Source organism: Azolla caroliniana, unplaced genomic scaffold (assembly GCF_043228905.1).
Source record: "Azolla caroliniana isolate FFs.n. ecotype wild unplaced genomic scaffold, voAzoCaro1.0.p SCAF_1, whole genome shotgun sequence".
NCBI lineage: Eukaryota > Viridiplantae > Streptophyta > Polypodiopsida > Salviniales > Salviniaceae > Azolla > Azolla caroliniana.
The window spans coordinates 216715-231070 of NW_028230436.1; the positions used below are offsets into that span (position 1 = coordinate 216715).

The window sequence follows — 14356 nt, forward strand, 5'->3', positions numbered from 1 at the left end:
ATCGACCTGAGGGAGTTGCAAAGCTCCTTGATATTCAAGGTGTAGCTACCGATTGCCATATCCCTCTGTTGGATATTGTTCAACTCTTGTCAAAGTTGAAGTTTTCGTGCGGGTGTGTTCATTGTGAATATCTTTTTGAGGTTTCCCCAAGTCTCCTTTGGCTTTTTGGCCTCTCAGATGTAGTCGAGCATATGATCATGAACGCATGATGCAAGGCAATACAACACACGACTTGCCGCTTGCTCCCATGTTGGGTTGTCGGCGTGTGTTGGGTCAGGTTGCGTTTCTTGGGCTCCCTCAATGTAACTCCAATAGCCTTGACCGACAAGGTATTGGTGCATCTTGTATTCCCAAGATCCAAAGTTGTTTCTGTCCAACTTTTCATTGGGGAGAGAGTTGTCAATCTAAGTGTTCATGATGGTCGACTTGTGATTTCTTCTTCTCTGTGATACGAACGGTGCGAGGTTGTTGCTAAGCACAACACACATGGATGGGCTTGGATCAAGCTACCGAACGCTTTGATACCATGTAAAGAATCAGGTGTGATTCAATGTAGTGGAAGTGAACTATGTGTGTGCGTTGGGGGGGGGGGGGGGGGGTGAGAGAGAGAGAGAGAGAGAGAACACAAGGTATACAAAAAATCAAGAAAACTGTATTAACATGAGAATAAATAACCAACCAGTTGCAAAGAGGAGAAGAATGTGCTCATGAGCTCTCTAACATCTACTCCCAACATGTTCAAGCCCATCTCTCCTCTCTTGATTCTTCCCTGCCTTTAGAGAACCTCACTATAGAACTCACACACGTCCTTCACTTAGCAACAATTAGTAGCTTCCCATACACGAAATACTCCAATCAAAGTAGAATAGGGTCTATGCCACAGAATAGGTGGTATGATGAGGATTGTTATAGATAACTTAAAGTGTTGCGACATAGTGGTACTATTTCCTTAGTACATGCTCACAAAGAGATGCGCAAGATGACATGTCGTAAAAGATGAGCTTGGGAAGCATCTCAATATTGGGAACTCTACCACATTCTCATGAGTAGGGACAACACCCTTGTTGGGATTACGGTCCCTTCGGATGGGATGGTCGGATGTCGGAGATGAATGCCGACAAGCCCGGTTTCGGTTTCGGATCCGGATGACGAAGACCCCGGTTTCGGTACCGGATGACGAATGTACCCGGAGAGCGATCCGGATGCAGGGACATATCCGTGAATATGTTCGCTATGGGCCCCTGAGGCTACAGTTGTAAATAGCCCAAAGTCATATAAGTATAAATATGACTTAGGGCAAACTGTTTTTGTGTTGCTCATCATTTTTCTGTTTTTCCACTCAAGAGGAGTGAAGAGGGAGCAGCCGTGAGAGAGAGAGAGAGAGATAGAGCGCGAGAGAGGAAGAGGACGAACGACGCCTCTGTGTATTTCCGCCGCCTGTGGCGAGGACAGCGAGCTCAAGGTCGTCGCCTTAGAGCTCGTCATTGTATACTTCTCTTTGTATAGTGTTGTTTGGAGTCTTGTACTCCCGTGGTTTTTCCCATCTAGGGTTTTCCACGTTAATCCCTGTGTACTTGTGTGTTTCCCCCTTTTGTTCCTATTTTCTGCTGCATTGATAAGCGATTACTCGGTTGTGGCCGAGTGAAGAAGGTTAATCGAAGAGTTGTTTCCTCACAAACTGGTATCAGAGCAAGGTTGCTGCAGAAAATGGAAGGCGGCGGCAGCGGGCAGCCGGGTATGATGGTGCTGAATGCGCAGAATTACGCCGACTGGAAGATCAAGATGGAGGATCTTCTGATTGTTCGGGACCTGTACGAACCGATTGACAGGTCGGAAATACCGAAAGGGGTACTTGAGTCGGAGTGGAAGCTCCTGAACCGGAAAGCCGTAGCGACGATCCGACAATATGTCGATGTAAGCGTCCTACAACATGTGGCGAACGACACCAACGCATATGAGATGTGGAAGAGGCTGTCGGGCCTCTATGAGAGGAAGAATGCGTTGAACCGGACCTCCCTGATGAGGAAGATAGTGAATCTCAAGTACCGAGACGGCGAGAGTATGGTTGAACACGTAAGCACGTTCATGGGATTCGTGAATCAGCTTGCGGCGATCAAGTTCCCGTTGGAGGATGCAATGCAAGCCATCATCCTGATGTGTACATTGCCGGAAAGCTGGGAGAACTTGGTGGTGACTCTCAGCACCTCCTGCACAGAAGATAACTTGTCCTTGCAAACGGTAAAGACAAGTATTTTGAACGAAGAAGCGCGTCGGAGAGACAAAGAACCGGCCTCCGACTCGAAGGCGCTGCTTACCGAATCGGATCGGGGAAGACAATGGAACCGGAGTCCGCAAAGACGGGAGAAGTCGGGGACCCGGTCGCAGTCAAGAGGAAGACCCACATGCTTCCACTGTGGGAAGCCGGGGCAGTTCCGAAAGAATTGTCGGCATTACCGAAAAGACAACGGAGCCGACGACACCGACTCGAAGAAGTCACCGGAGAGAAACGGTGCATACCGGGGAGCCACGGACCGGAGAGGTTCGGATCGGCGAGGGCAGGACCGGAAAGGAACAACGGCACTCGCGGCAAGTGAGGAAGAAATCATGCTCATCACCGAAGAAGGTGAGCTAAATGTTGCCGGCGATGAGACGACCTGGGTGGTCGATTCCGGAGCATCGTTCCACCTGACCCCGGAGAGAAGATACTTCTCATCCTACACAGCCGGTGAGCATGGCTGTGTTCGGATGGGAAATGAAGGTACGTGCCGGATTGCCGGCATCGGAGACGTGTGGTTGACAACCCCGACCGGATGCAAAATGCTGCTGAAGGATGTCCGACACGTTCCGGAGGTTCGATTGAACCTGATTTCGGCCGGGAGGCTAGACGATGAAGGCTACACAGGTAGCATCCGGAACGGCGTAATGAAGTTCAGCAAGGGGAGCCTGATAGTGGCTCGGGCCCGGAAAGTCAATACTCTGTACCTGATGAATGCCCGGTTATGTCCGGAAGAGCTGAATGTGGCAGCCGACACTGCCGGTGAGCTGTGGCACAAGAGACTGTGCCACATGAGTGAGAAGGGGATGAAGAGGCTTGCAGAAGACAACCTTATTCCAGTGAAGCATGTGCACCTGGAGAAGTGCACCGATTGCCTGGCCGGTAAGCAGAACCGAACCTCCTTCCACTCAAGGCCACCGACGAGACGTAGCGCACCATTGGAGTTGGTGCACACTGATGTGTGTCAGGTAGAAGCGAAGTCACATGGCGGAGCCCAGTACTTCGTAACATTCATTGATGATCACAGCCGGAAGCTGTGGACGGCACCGCTGAAGACAAAGGACCAAGTGTTGTGCGTCTTCAAAGAACTCCACGCGAGAGTGGAAAGGGAATCCGGCAACAAGCTGAAAGCGATACGAGCGGATAACGGAGGGGAGTACCGGGGGCAGTTCCAGGAGTACTATCGCTCGAAGGGAATCCGGCTCGAGTTTACTGTGCCGAAGACGCCGGAACTAAACGGGCTGGCTGAGAGGATGAACCGGACCATAATGGAGTGGGTCCGGAGTATGCTGGCGCATGCGAAATTACCCAAGGGGTTTTGGGTTGAGGCAATGTCGACGGCGACATACGTGATAAACAGATCACCCTCAGTGCCTTTGGATGGAGACACGCCGCAGAAAGTGTGGACCGGTAAGGAAGTGTCCTACCGGCATCTGAAGGTGTTCGGGTGTCTCGCATACGTGCATGTGGCAAAGGACCGGAGAGGAAAGCTAGATCCGAAGACCCGGCCATGCATATTCCTCGGTTACGGCGACGACGAGTTCGGCTACCGAGTATGGGACCCGGTCGACAAGAAGATATTCAGGAGTCAAGACATCATCTTCATGGAGGACAAGACACTCGCCGACTGGGAATCGGAGAAGAAGATGAAGAGCTCCAAGTCGACCGGTGAGGATCAACTCTACGAGGAGCAGTCCCGACCGGCAAGGGACCGGTTAGCACTCGAGGATCCGGCCGAAGATGGTGAAGAAACAGAACCGGCCGAAGAAGATGAAAATGATACCGGAACCGGCCCCGATCCCGAAATGGATTCGGATGAAGAAGAATCGGAAGAACCGGTTACCGAAGCTCCGGAACGAAGATATCCTCTAAGAGAGAGAAGGGCCCCCCGGAGATTTCCGGAACCAGAGCACGTGCTGCTAACCGACGAGGGGGAGCCGGAGAGCTTTGAAGAAGCAAAACATGACACCCAGAGCCGCAGGTGGTTGAGTGCCATGCAGGACGAGATGGATTCCCTGCATGAGAACCACACATATGAACTTGTGGAGTTGCCGAAAGGAAAGCGGGCACTTCGAAACAAGTGGGTGTTCAAGCTGAAACCGGGAGATGCCGGAAACCCCCCGAGATACAAAGCCAGGATCGTGGTGAAGGGGTTTCAGCAGAAGAAGGGCGTCGACTTCGACGAGATATTTGCCCCGGTAGTGAAGATGACCTCCATCCGGATGGTGCTGAGCATAGCGGCAAGCATGGACCTCGAGGTAGAACAGATGGACGTGAAGACGGCATTCCTTCACGGCGACCTCGATGAAGAGATCTACATGCAGCAACCGGAAGGATTCGAGAAGAAAGGGAAGGAGCACCTGGTATGCCGGTTGAAGAAGAGCCTTTACGGACTGAAGCAGGCTCCCCGGCAATGGTACCGGAAGTTCGACTCCTTCATGACCGACGAAGGGTACCTCAAAACGCAGTCCGACCACTGCGTGTTTGTGAAGAAGTTCGAAGGAGGAGACTTTCTAATACTCCTCCTGTACGTGGACGACATGTTGATCGTCGGACGGGACCAGGTCAAGATCCGGATGCTGAAGAAGGCTCTTCACCGAACCTTCTCAATGAAGGACCTGGGTCCGGCGAGACAAATACTAGGGATGCACATCATCCGGGACCGGAGCAAGAAGCAGTTGTGGCTGTCACAAGAGAGGTACGTGACAAAGGTGCTTAAACGGTTCAACATGTCGGAAGCAAGACCGGTCGGATCAACCCTCCCGACAAGCTGCAAGCTGTCCAGCAAGCAAAGTCCCAAGACAAAGGCTGAAAAGGAGGATATGATGAAAGTGCCGTATGCCTCAGCCGTCGGGAGCTTGATGTACGCCATGGTGTGTACGAGACCGGACATCGGATATGCAGTCGGAGTAGTGAGCCGGTACATGAGCAATCCCGGCAAAGAGCATTGGAACGCGGCCAAGTGGATACTCCGATACCTGAAGGGCACAGCGAATGTGTGCCTCCGATTCGGCTCCGGTAAACCCGAACTCGACGGTTTCACCGATTCGGATATGTCGGCTGATGCAGATACCAGCCGGTCCACATCAGGGTATGTGATGACGTATGCAGGGGGAGCTGTTTCGTGGTAGTCGAGGCTGCAGAAGACGGTTGCGTTGTCAACCACGGAGGCGGAGTACATGGCGGCTGTTGAAGCCGGCAAGGAAATAATATGGATGAAGGACTTCATTAGAGAGCTCGGTATCCGGCAGGAGGAGTACCGACTCTACTGCGACAGTCAGAGTGCAATCCACCTTGCGAAGAACGCGGCCTATCACTCCCGGACGAAGCACATCCAGCGAAGATATCACTGGATCCGGGAAAGGATAGAAGACAAGGAGTTCGTGCTGACAAAGATCCACACGGACGAGAACGGGTCGGATATGCTGACCAAGGTCCTCACACCCGACAAGCTGGAAGCATGCCGGAAGAGGATCGGATTGGAGAGACATCCCATGCCGAAGTGAAGGGGGAGTTTGTTGGGATTACGGTCCCTTCGGATGGGATGGTCGGATGTCGGAGATGAATGCCGACAAGCCCGGTTTCGGTTTCGGATCCGGATGACGAAGACCCCGGTTTCGGTACCGGATGACGAATGTACCCGGAGAGCGATCCGGATGCAGGGACATATCCGTGAATATGTTCGCTATGGGCCCCTGAGGCTACAGTTGTAAATAGCCCAAAGTCATATAAGTATAAATATGACTTAGGGCAAACTGTTTTTGTGTTGCTCATCATTTTTCTGTTTTTCCACTCAAGAGGAGTGAAGAGGGAGCAGCCGTGAGAGAGAGAGAGAGAGATAGAGCGCGAGAGAGGAAGAGGACGAACAACGCCTCTGTGTATTTCCGCCGCCTGTGGCGAGGACAGCGAGCTCAAGGTCGTCGCCTTAGAGCTCGTCATTGTATACTTCTCTTTGTATAGTGTTGTTTGGAGTCTTGTACTCCCGTGGTTTTTCCCATCTAGGGTTTTCCACGTTAATCCCTGTGTACTTGTGTGTTTCCCCCTTTTGTTCCTATTTTCTGCTGCATTGATAAGCGATTACTCGGTTGTGGCCGAGTGAAGAAGGTTAATCGAAGAGTTGTTTCCTCACAACCCTTGCATGGAAGAGAGTATGGGACCGAGACCACAAATACCCATCGAGGATCCCAACACTTGGCACACATATATAGAGAGACTCTACCATGTCCCAAACCAACCACCCATTCCAATGCCTTCCACACCTCGACCTACCACAAGGACACTTTTCATGACCTCTAGGGTCACGACGATCATAAAAAAATTACAACATAGGAAGTTCATGGACCACACAAGATTGTGAGCCGAACAAATCATATATGCTCGAGAGTGTCTAGCTCTTTTTCTCACTCTAATCTTGAACAACACCCTCGCTGAGGGTTTTCCACCACAATCAACCATGAACACAGTGGCCCCTATACATAAATGATGGGACCCAATGGACCCAAATACATATAGGACCATTATGATAGGTCATACGCTCACTAAATTATATGGTGCAGTAATGGAAGCAAAGCTCATCGATTATATGGAAATCTTAAGTCTTCGAGCACCTGAGAAGGTTGGCTTTAGACGAGCCTTCTCCACTATTGACCATATCTTCACACTTAGATGCTTAATTGACCAGTCGAAGGCTCGCAAGAAGAAACTATATTGTTGCTTTGTGGACTTCCGTGAAGCCTTTGACATAGTTCCTAGGGAGCAGTTGTTTGATAGGCTTAAAATCTTGGAGATACCAAATGACATGATTTGGGCCATCTATGCTCTATATGAGCAAGTCTCTAGGTGCGTAAGATGCCCAGGTGGCCTATCCGATTGCTTCAGCATCACCATTGGTGTAAAACAGGGTCGCCCCCTATCACCAACTCTTTTTGGGATCTACATTGATGAGGTCACTGATTTTATTGATCATAAGGGAGGCAACGGAGTAGCCATTGGGGGTACGCAAGTTAGTCTCTTACTCTACACAGACGACATAGTTTTGCTCTCAGAGTTTGAACAAGACCTACAAAAGCACCTTAATGCCCTAGATGACTTTTGCACATAACGAAGACTAGTAGTGAATCTAGCGAAAACTAAAGTCCTTATCTTTTATACATCGTCTCGAGTTAGGAGTAAACTAGCTGAGGTAGTTGGATCATATGTATATATGGGAGTCACTTTTTGCGCTCATTCAGGTAAATTCTCAATGACCCAGGCAACCAAAGATAGGCTAACGAGAGGGTATGCATCCCTCTCACTCTTAGAGAGACAACGTCACCAGACATACTTTCATGAGACACAAACTAAGGGATGGCTCTTCGACTCATTAGTTACCCCTTCCCTCATGTATGCATTAGTAGTATGGGCTCCATGTCTACCATCTTTCATGTGGATCCAATTAGAGAGACCTTTGGTGACGATGTTATCACGTCAACTCCGAAGCAAATCGACAGTACCACGTGACATTATTAGAGTAGAGTTTAGTTTGCCCTCGATGTTAGTAGAAGCACTTTTCCAATTGGTAGTTTTTATTCATTGGATACATAGCCAACCACAAGGTAGGATATCTCGTCAAGCTTTTGAGGCATCCCGACCCTATATGTGTCCGAAGATACTAGCTCTTGGTATATCATTGTAGTGAGTTGGTTATTTGCAAATGGCATAGACATTAATAACCTACCTCTCCTTAAGTACAACCATGGGATTGATCAAACTTTAATATCCCATGAGGATCGTAATAAAGTAATACGCCAAGAAATATGGCAAATTTACACCCGATATAAATGAATCACCCCACGAGAGCCACTCCCATCTAAAATGTTGTACTATAAGGAACACTTCATGCACTTCTCTAAGTTAGGTTTTATTACACGACCAAAATATCTAGATACATTCTTATCAAATGCACTAAGGGTGGCCATTGGACAACTTAGGATATTGGGAGGATATTATCCCACAAACCTGAGATTGAGAATGGCCATGCTAATAAAGTCCCTAGAGAGGAAAGGCTATGTAGGTTATGTCACATAGAGATAGAGGATGAGTATCATTTTACATGCAAGTGTCCAACTTATGTCGAGATAAGGGCGAAATATCAGGACCCTCTCCCACCCTCTCCATTTTTGGGTAAATACTTCTTCTTCTTTTTTTACTTTCGATTAATGGGTAAATACCCCATTTTTGTTGTAAACCAATTGTCTCATGGACCAATTTTGGTCTTAGATGACGTGAATATTTCTTTCTTTCTTTCTTTCTATGTTCTCTCACTACAACCACCACTTGTAAAACAAAAATGTGCTAAATATGTGTCATAGGACCTTACTTCTATGATGCTTAGTTTATGATACAAGGAGGTGGGATGTTCACACACTTGGGTAATCTTAAGGTCTGTTCCCACACTAGGGAAGTTGAGTTTGATTCTCAACAATAACCTTGTGGGTTAGTGTTACTAATGAGATGTATTAATGAAGAGGTTGAAATGATGTTGAATTGGATGCACAGCTCCTCATGTAACAATATCTTAGGCATAACCTTTAGAATTGACGCTTTTGAAATGGGGATTCCCGAGCTTTATAATATTTCTTTTTACTCTCCACTCCTTTTCTGCCCAACTTGGTAACAGAGATCTCGTAGAGAGAACAAGCTTATATTAATTGGTAGTTGTCTCTCCCTTACGAAGTGTTCATTGTCTACAAGTAGTACTCTTCCTACCTTTTTCCAATGTCAAGTTTATGTTAATGTTAAGATAGTGATAATCAATGGTTGTGTATCACGAGTGACATAATAGTAAAGTTAAATCATAGTTTAACTATATTGGTACCTATGGCAACAATGATGGTAAGACTTTATCTTATGGATCACGGATGTCTATCACAACCCAAACTAGATTTTTCTTTGTGGTTAGTTAATTACTTTTTGGGATTCATCATGTTGTGTTCGTACAGAAAGCATTGCGTAGTTATCTCAATGTCATCGAAAAACGTGAAAGTCCCACATTGATTTAGTTTCCCTTTGACAGGCTGCCAAAATTTCATGCACATGCACCCCACTCAAGACTTCTTGTTAACATTTCTTCCATGTACATAAATTGTCGTACATTTATTACTTTTGCTAAACAAATTGTCACTTCGGTATGATGTATCTTCTCGAGAAAACAACAAAGAAACGAGTTCCTTGTCTAGACATGTGACAAATTTCAGAGCTGTATGTAGGGGGATGAAATGTTATCCAAGGGGAGGAAGAGATTTTCATACAAAATGATGTCATTAATTGGAGAGTGTTGTAGCACCGACCGAGAAGAATCTGTGTGTGTGTGTGTGTTATAGACAGTACATACATACATACATACATACATACATACACATATACACACACACACACACATATATATATCATGCATAGTACGTAAAATTCATGTTAGCACCGACCGAGAAGAATCTGTGTGTGTGTGTGTGTTATAGACAGTACATATATATGTATATACATACATACATACATACATACATATACATATACATATATATATATATATATCATGTATAGTACGTAAAATTCATGTTAGCACCGACCGAGAAGAATGTGTGTGTGTGTGTGTGTGTGTGTGTGTGTGTGTGTGTTATAGACAATACATATATATATATACATAGATTAGCCCATGCGTGATATTCTTGAGATTCAACATCCGTAATATTCGTGGTATTCGAGAATAGAAAATGGCCCTAAGAATATTATAAAACCATTCGTTTACATATACATATACACACATACATATATACACATACACATACACAAACATATATATACATATACACACACATACATAGATACATATATACACACATACATATATACATATACACACGCATACATATATGTATACAGAGACATACATCAATAATTAATTAACTCATTAATATAATAATTAATTTACTATTAACTAATTAATTCACTTAAACATTAATTGATTCACTAATACATTAATTAATTCCTTGGAAAATATTAGTTAATTAATTAATAATCAATTAATGCATTAATAATTAATTAATTAGGGCTTTGGCAAAACTTAGGGTTTCAATGAAACTTTGAATTTGCGGTGGACAACAAGATGTAGGATTAGGTAGAGCATGAGAGGGAGTCGATGACGCAGGCTGAAAAGAAGAAATTTTGTCCTGGCCGAGAACAGGATATAGAGGGAGGCGAGGGTGTAAGTAGCACGCAGAGGGAGTAGGGTGAGGCATCCTTGCTTCCTGTTGACCACTGTTCACTCGCTCGTAAATAAAACACTATTTTTTTTATTTATTTTTATTTCAAAAAAAAGAATAAAACGAATATATTTACGTGTATTCGTATGGATTCGTGGGGCAAGCCCCACGAATACGAATATTTCAATCTATGTATATATATCATGCATAGTACGTAAAATTCGTGTTCGTCTAGCATAACATTCGTTCTCCTACGTTGGAAAATGAATGCAAATGTTATTCAAACATTCTTGTGTTTTTTTTTGTTTTTTCCCTGTTTTTGTTTTTTCTTTTTCATTTTTTAGGCTTATTTACCTCATAATAAATAGGTAATCCAAAAGTATGGTATTTATCATTCTTTGAGGGTGTATTTCTTACACGAATGATTGAAACTATGGTTCATACTATGTATAATAATATATGTGTATATTGTGGTGTGCATCTGTGTTATATAGTGAAATGCACATAACACAGATGCACACCACAATATATATATATGTATGTACATACATACATACATACATATACATATATATATATATATATATATATATATGTATAAATGGTATTGTAGGAGGGAGGGAGGTAGACCGTAGGTAGTAGTAATGTAGGGCGAACACACAAAAAAACGTGATATGCGAAAAGGAGAGGAGTTCGGGAGAGGATTGATTCTTCTGCCCGCGCAACAACTTTAAGAGCAGAGCAGGGCGGGGCCACTTGTTTTTTATTTATTTAACTCACTTGACACTCATGAGTCATTACCATGTTTTAAAATTTATATGAATATATATACTGTATATATTGTATATATATATATATATATGTATGTATATGTATAACAGTATATGTATATATATATATATATGGTGGTGTTTGTTCTCGCCCCCTTTCCCTTTCCCCACCACCGTAAAAAAGAAAACGAAAAGTAGGAATACTGAATGAATAAATGAATGAGGTGGGCAAGGAAACACGCAACAAACACTTCTCAAAAACTCTCCTCTTACGCAACAAAAAGAAAAGACGTCTTTCCTCCTCCTTTCTTCTCTTCCTTCCATTTCCTTCTCTTCCTTTCATCAAACATCCGCTCGTTGCTGCTCCTCCCTTCTGCACGCACGCACATTCATTCTTATATTTTGTTACTGCTATTATTAGTAGTAGTAGTAAGTAATCGTCTAAAGAAAGAATATCAGCAGATCAGATCCATCTAAAAAAACAATGAATATTGGCCGCCTCCATCACCGTCTTTGAGGCGTCGGCCATGACTACTGCTACTACTCGGAAATTATTGGCTGCCCCATCCGCCAGCATTCTCCTAAAAACAGAGCCTTCTCCTCCTCCTCTTCTTAATAATAATAATAATAATATGTGGTCCTCCTCTTATTCCTCCTCCTCCTCCTCCTCTCATCTGCCACATCATGTTACTTCTGTTGCCTCCCTCCAAGGTTCGCGCCTCCGCCTCCGCTCCAATTTCCTTCAGCTCTACACCATCCCTGCGAGGAGTGGGCAATATCACACTCGCACATCCTCTGTGCCGCCTAATTCAGTGGTGAGTGACTATGATCTCTCATATTATGTATAAAAATAAGACACTGCAACCTTCATTCCTTCCTGATACCCATACCATGCAGCTCCGTTTTCCCTTCCCCCCTCATCTGATCTGATCTGATCTGATCTACTACTGTCTCTCATTTAGATATCTGCTCGATTGTTTGGCCCCGCCATCTTCGAATCTTCTAAGCTCAAGGTCCTCTTCCTGGGCGATGGTAAAGACAAGCATCCTGAGCAAATGCCCCGTGCATATACGCTCACGCATAGCGATGTCACAGCCAAACTCACCCTTGCCATCTCTCACACCATCAACATACCCCAGGTTTACAACCATCCATATATATATATATATATATATTCAAATTTTCTACTTATTACTCCGTCCATTCACAGAACTTTTGCTTCGTCCTTTGGTTTGGTTGTGTCAGTAACTCATGATTTCTGTCTGATGTGATTGATTTTCGGGGGCGGCAGATCCAAGGATGGTATAGCAGATTGCAGAGGGACGAGGTCCTCGCGGAATGGAACAAATACCAAGGCTCCATGTCTCTCCATGTCCACTGTCACATCAGCGGTGGTCATTGGTTGCTGGATGTCATCGCCAGGCTTCGCTTCTATATCTTCCGCAAAGAGCTCCCCGTCGTATGTCTTTGTCTTTGTCTTTGTCTTTGTCTTTGTCTTTGTTTATACTAAATGATTTACGCAAACTGAAACGACCTGTGGTATTCTCTGGTTACCTAGGCTCTAGGATATGCTCTGAAATTATACTACCCCCTGCGCTTGCTAATCTGTGTTTCCTTCCTCCCCTCCCCTACATCGCCCGCCCTGCCATGATGTTGAAATCACATTAAACGTTCAACCTTCACGGGCTTTTTGTTGCATTTCAATACATTATGGTTTGATTTTGGATCCAACAGGGGATTTTTTTGATCATGCTTAATTTTGCTTGCTAATTAGGTTCTAGAGGCATTCAGGCATGGCGACGAGACATTGTTCAAGAACCACCCAGGTAGTTCCGTCGTTGTTTTTACTTTTAAACTTTTTAGAGCCGTAATTACCAATGGAGCGTAGTTTAACAATGCAAATTTTGCTGGTTAAATCGATGATGTTGTTAGAGGAATGCAAATTGGATGTTTGACGATTTCAATAGGTGTAACTTAGGAGCAAATAAAGTGGTGCTGATTGACTTTAAATGCTTTTCGTGTTTAATCACGAGATTGACGATGGATTCTTTTTTTTATTCTTATCTCTAGAGTTGGAAGAATCTTCAGTGTGGGTATACTTCCACTCAAACATGGAGGAATTCAATCGCGTCGAATATTGGGGACCCCTAAGAGAAGCAGCTTGCAAGGTAAGAGAACATCATTAGAAGGAAGAAAGCTTAGCACCTTGTGATGATGCTAAAGATAGCTTTTACTCTAATTGTGGTCCATAAAGGTGGGAATTTAAATGGTTGGTTGCAGGGGGCACCATCAGAAGAAGACATGCATGAAGGCATGGGCATGGGCATGGAGGAGAATCATGCCAAATATGGTGCGATGCAGATACCACCCATGAGGTGCCAAGTTACATGTGATTGTTGTTCTCCACATGGGAATGTCATTCCACTCCCAGCTTCTTTCAAAGATAATCTGTATAGCAACTCCTATAATTGGTCAATGGACTTTGACACTTCCATTGGGGATACGTCAAGCCCGCCATTAGAATGAAACCCCCTGAGAGACCGTCGTCGTAATTCAATCAAATGTAAACGCAACTAGTCTCACTATGCACCACACATTTATTTGTAACCACAATATATATGTGTTCTATACATATTCTATGCTCCTTTGGTCCGTTATCCGATGTTTTAACTTCTGCATATTGTTCTGTAAATATTATTAGACTTGGAAAACCACCATTTCAATATTTTTAAGGGAAACAAATAATACTACATACCGTAATCTATAGACTATAACCCAAATCTCTCCACCATGCATTTAAACTAGGTATCTTCAAAGCAAAGTCCGAAGGGAACTGCAACAAACTTATTGTACTATATCTCCATTGTATATTATTTTGCCTAAACATTGCCTTACAAATCTTAAAGTAAATGCTTTCTTCCAAGTGATCACCAAATTATTTGACTTTGAATCAGAGATTCTAAGTGACGTATAAAAAACATAGAGGCGGAAAATTCACAAGGGACATCACAGTTTTTTGCAACCTTCAATCAAAGATGTGTCAAGGAACTTTGTTATATCAAGGAATAAATCAA

The 14356-nt window shown here is 44.4% G+C and overlaps 1 protein-coding gene across 2 annotated transcripts; it reads left to right on the forward strand.

The window, feature by feature from the left end:
- Positions 1-11593: 11593 nt before the first annotated feature.
- On the forward strand, positions 11594-14186 carry LOC147868062 (protein STAY-GREEN homolog, chloroplastic-like). Of its 2 annotated transcripts, none has more exons than XM_087314764.1 (6): positions 11594-12097; positions 12245-12421; positions 12574-12741; positions 13057-13108; positions 13353-13450; positions 13563-14186. In XM_087314764.1, the coding sequence occupies exons 1-6, from the start codon at positions 11810-11812 to the stop codon at positions 13806-13808; spliced, it is 1029 nt and encodes a 342-aa protein (XP_087170890.1). In that variant the 5' UTR covers positions 11594-11809; the 3' UTR covers positions 13809-14186. The 2 variants fall into 2 exon arrangements, with proteins under 2 accessions (XP_087170890.1, XP_087170900.1); XM_087314774.1 differs by having other exon boundaries at positions 11596-12094.
- The last annotated feature ends 170 nt before the right edge of the window (positions 14187-14356 follow it).

Bases quoted from the DNA above. Each gene is read 5' to 3' on its own strand.
- LOC147868062 (XM_087314764.1), top strand. From the start codon at position 11,810: ATGACTACTGCTACTACTCGGAAATTATTGGCTGCCCCATCCGCCAGC. The intron at 12,422-12,573 runs GTTTACAACCAT...CGGGGGCGGCAG, and splicing joins ACACCATCAACATACCCCAG to ATCCAAGGATGGTATAGCAG. The intron at 12,742-13,056 runs GTATGTCTTTGT...CTTGCTAATTAG, and splicing joins TCCGCAAAGAGCTCCCCGTC to GTTCTAGAGGCATTCAGGCA.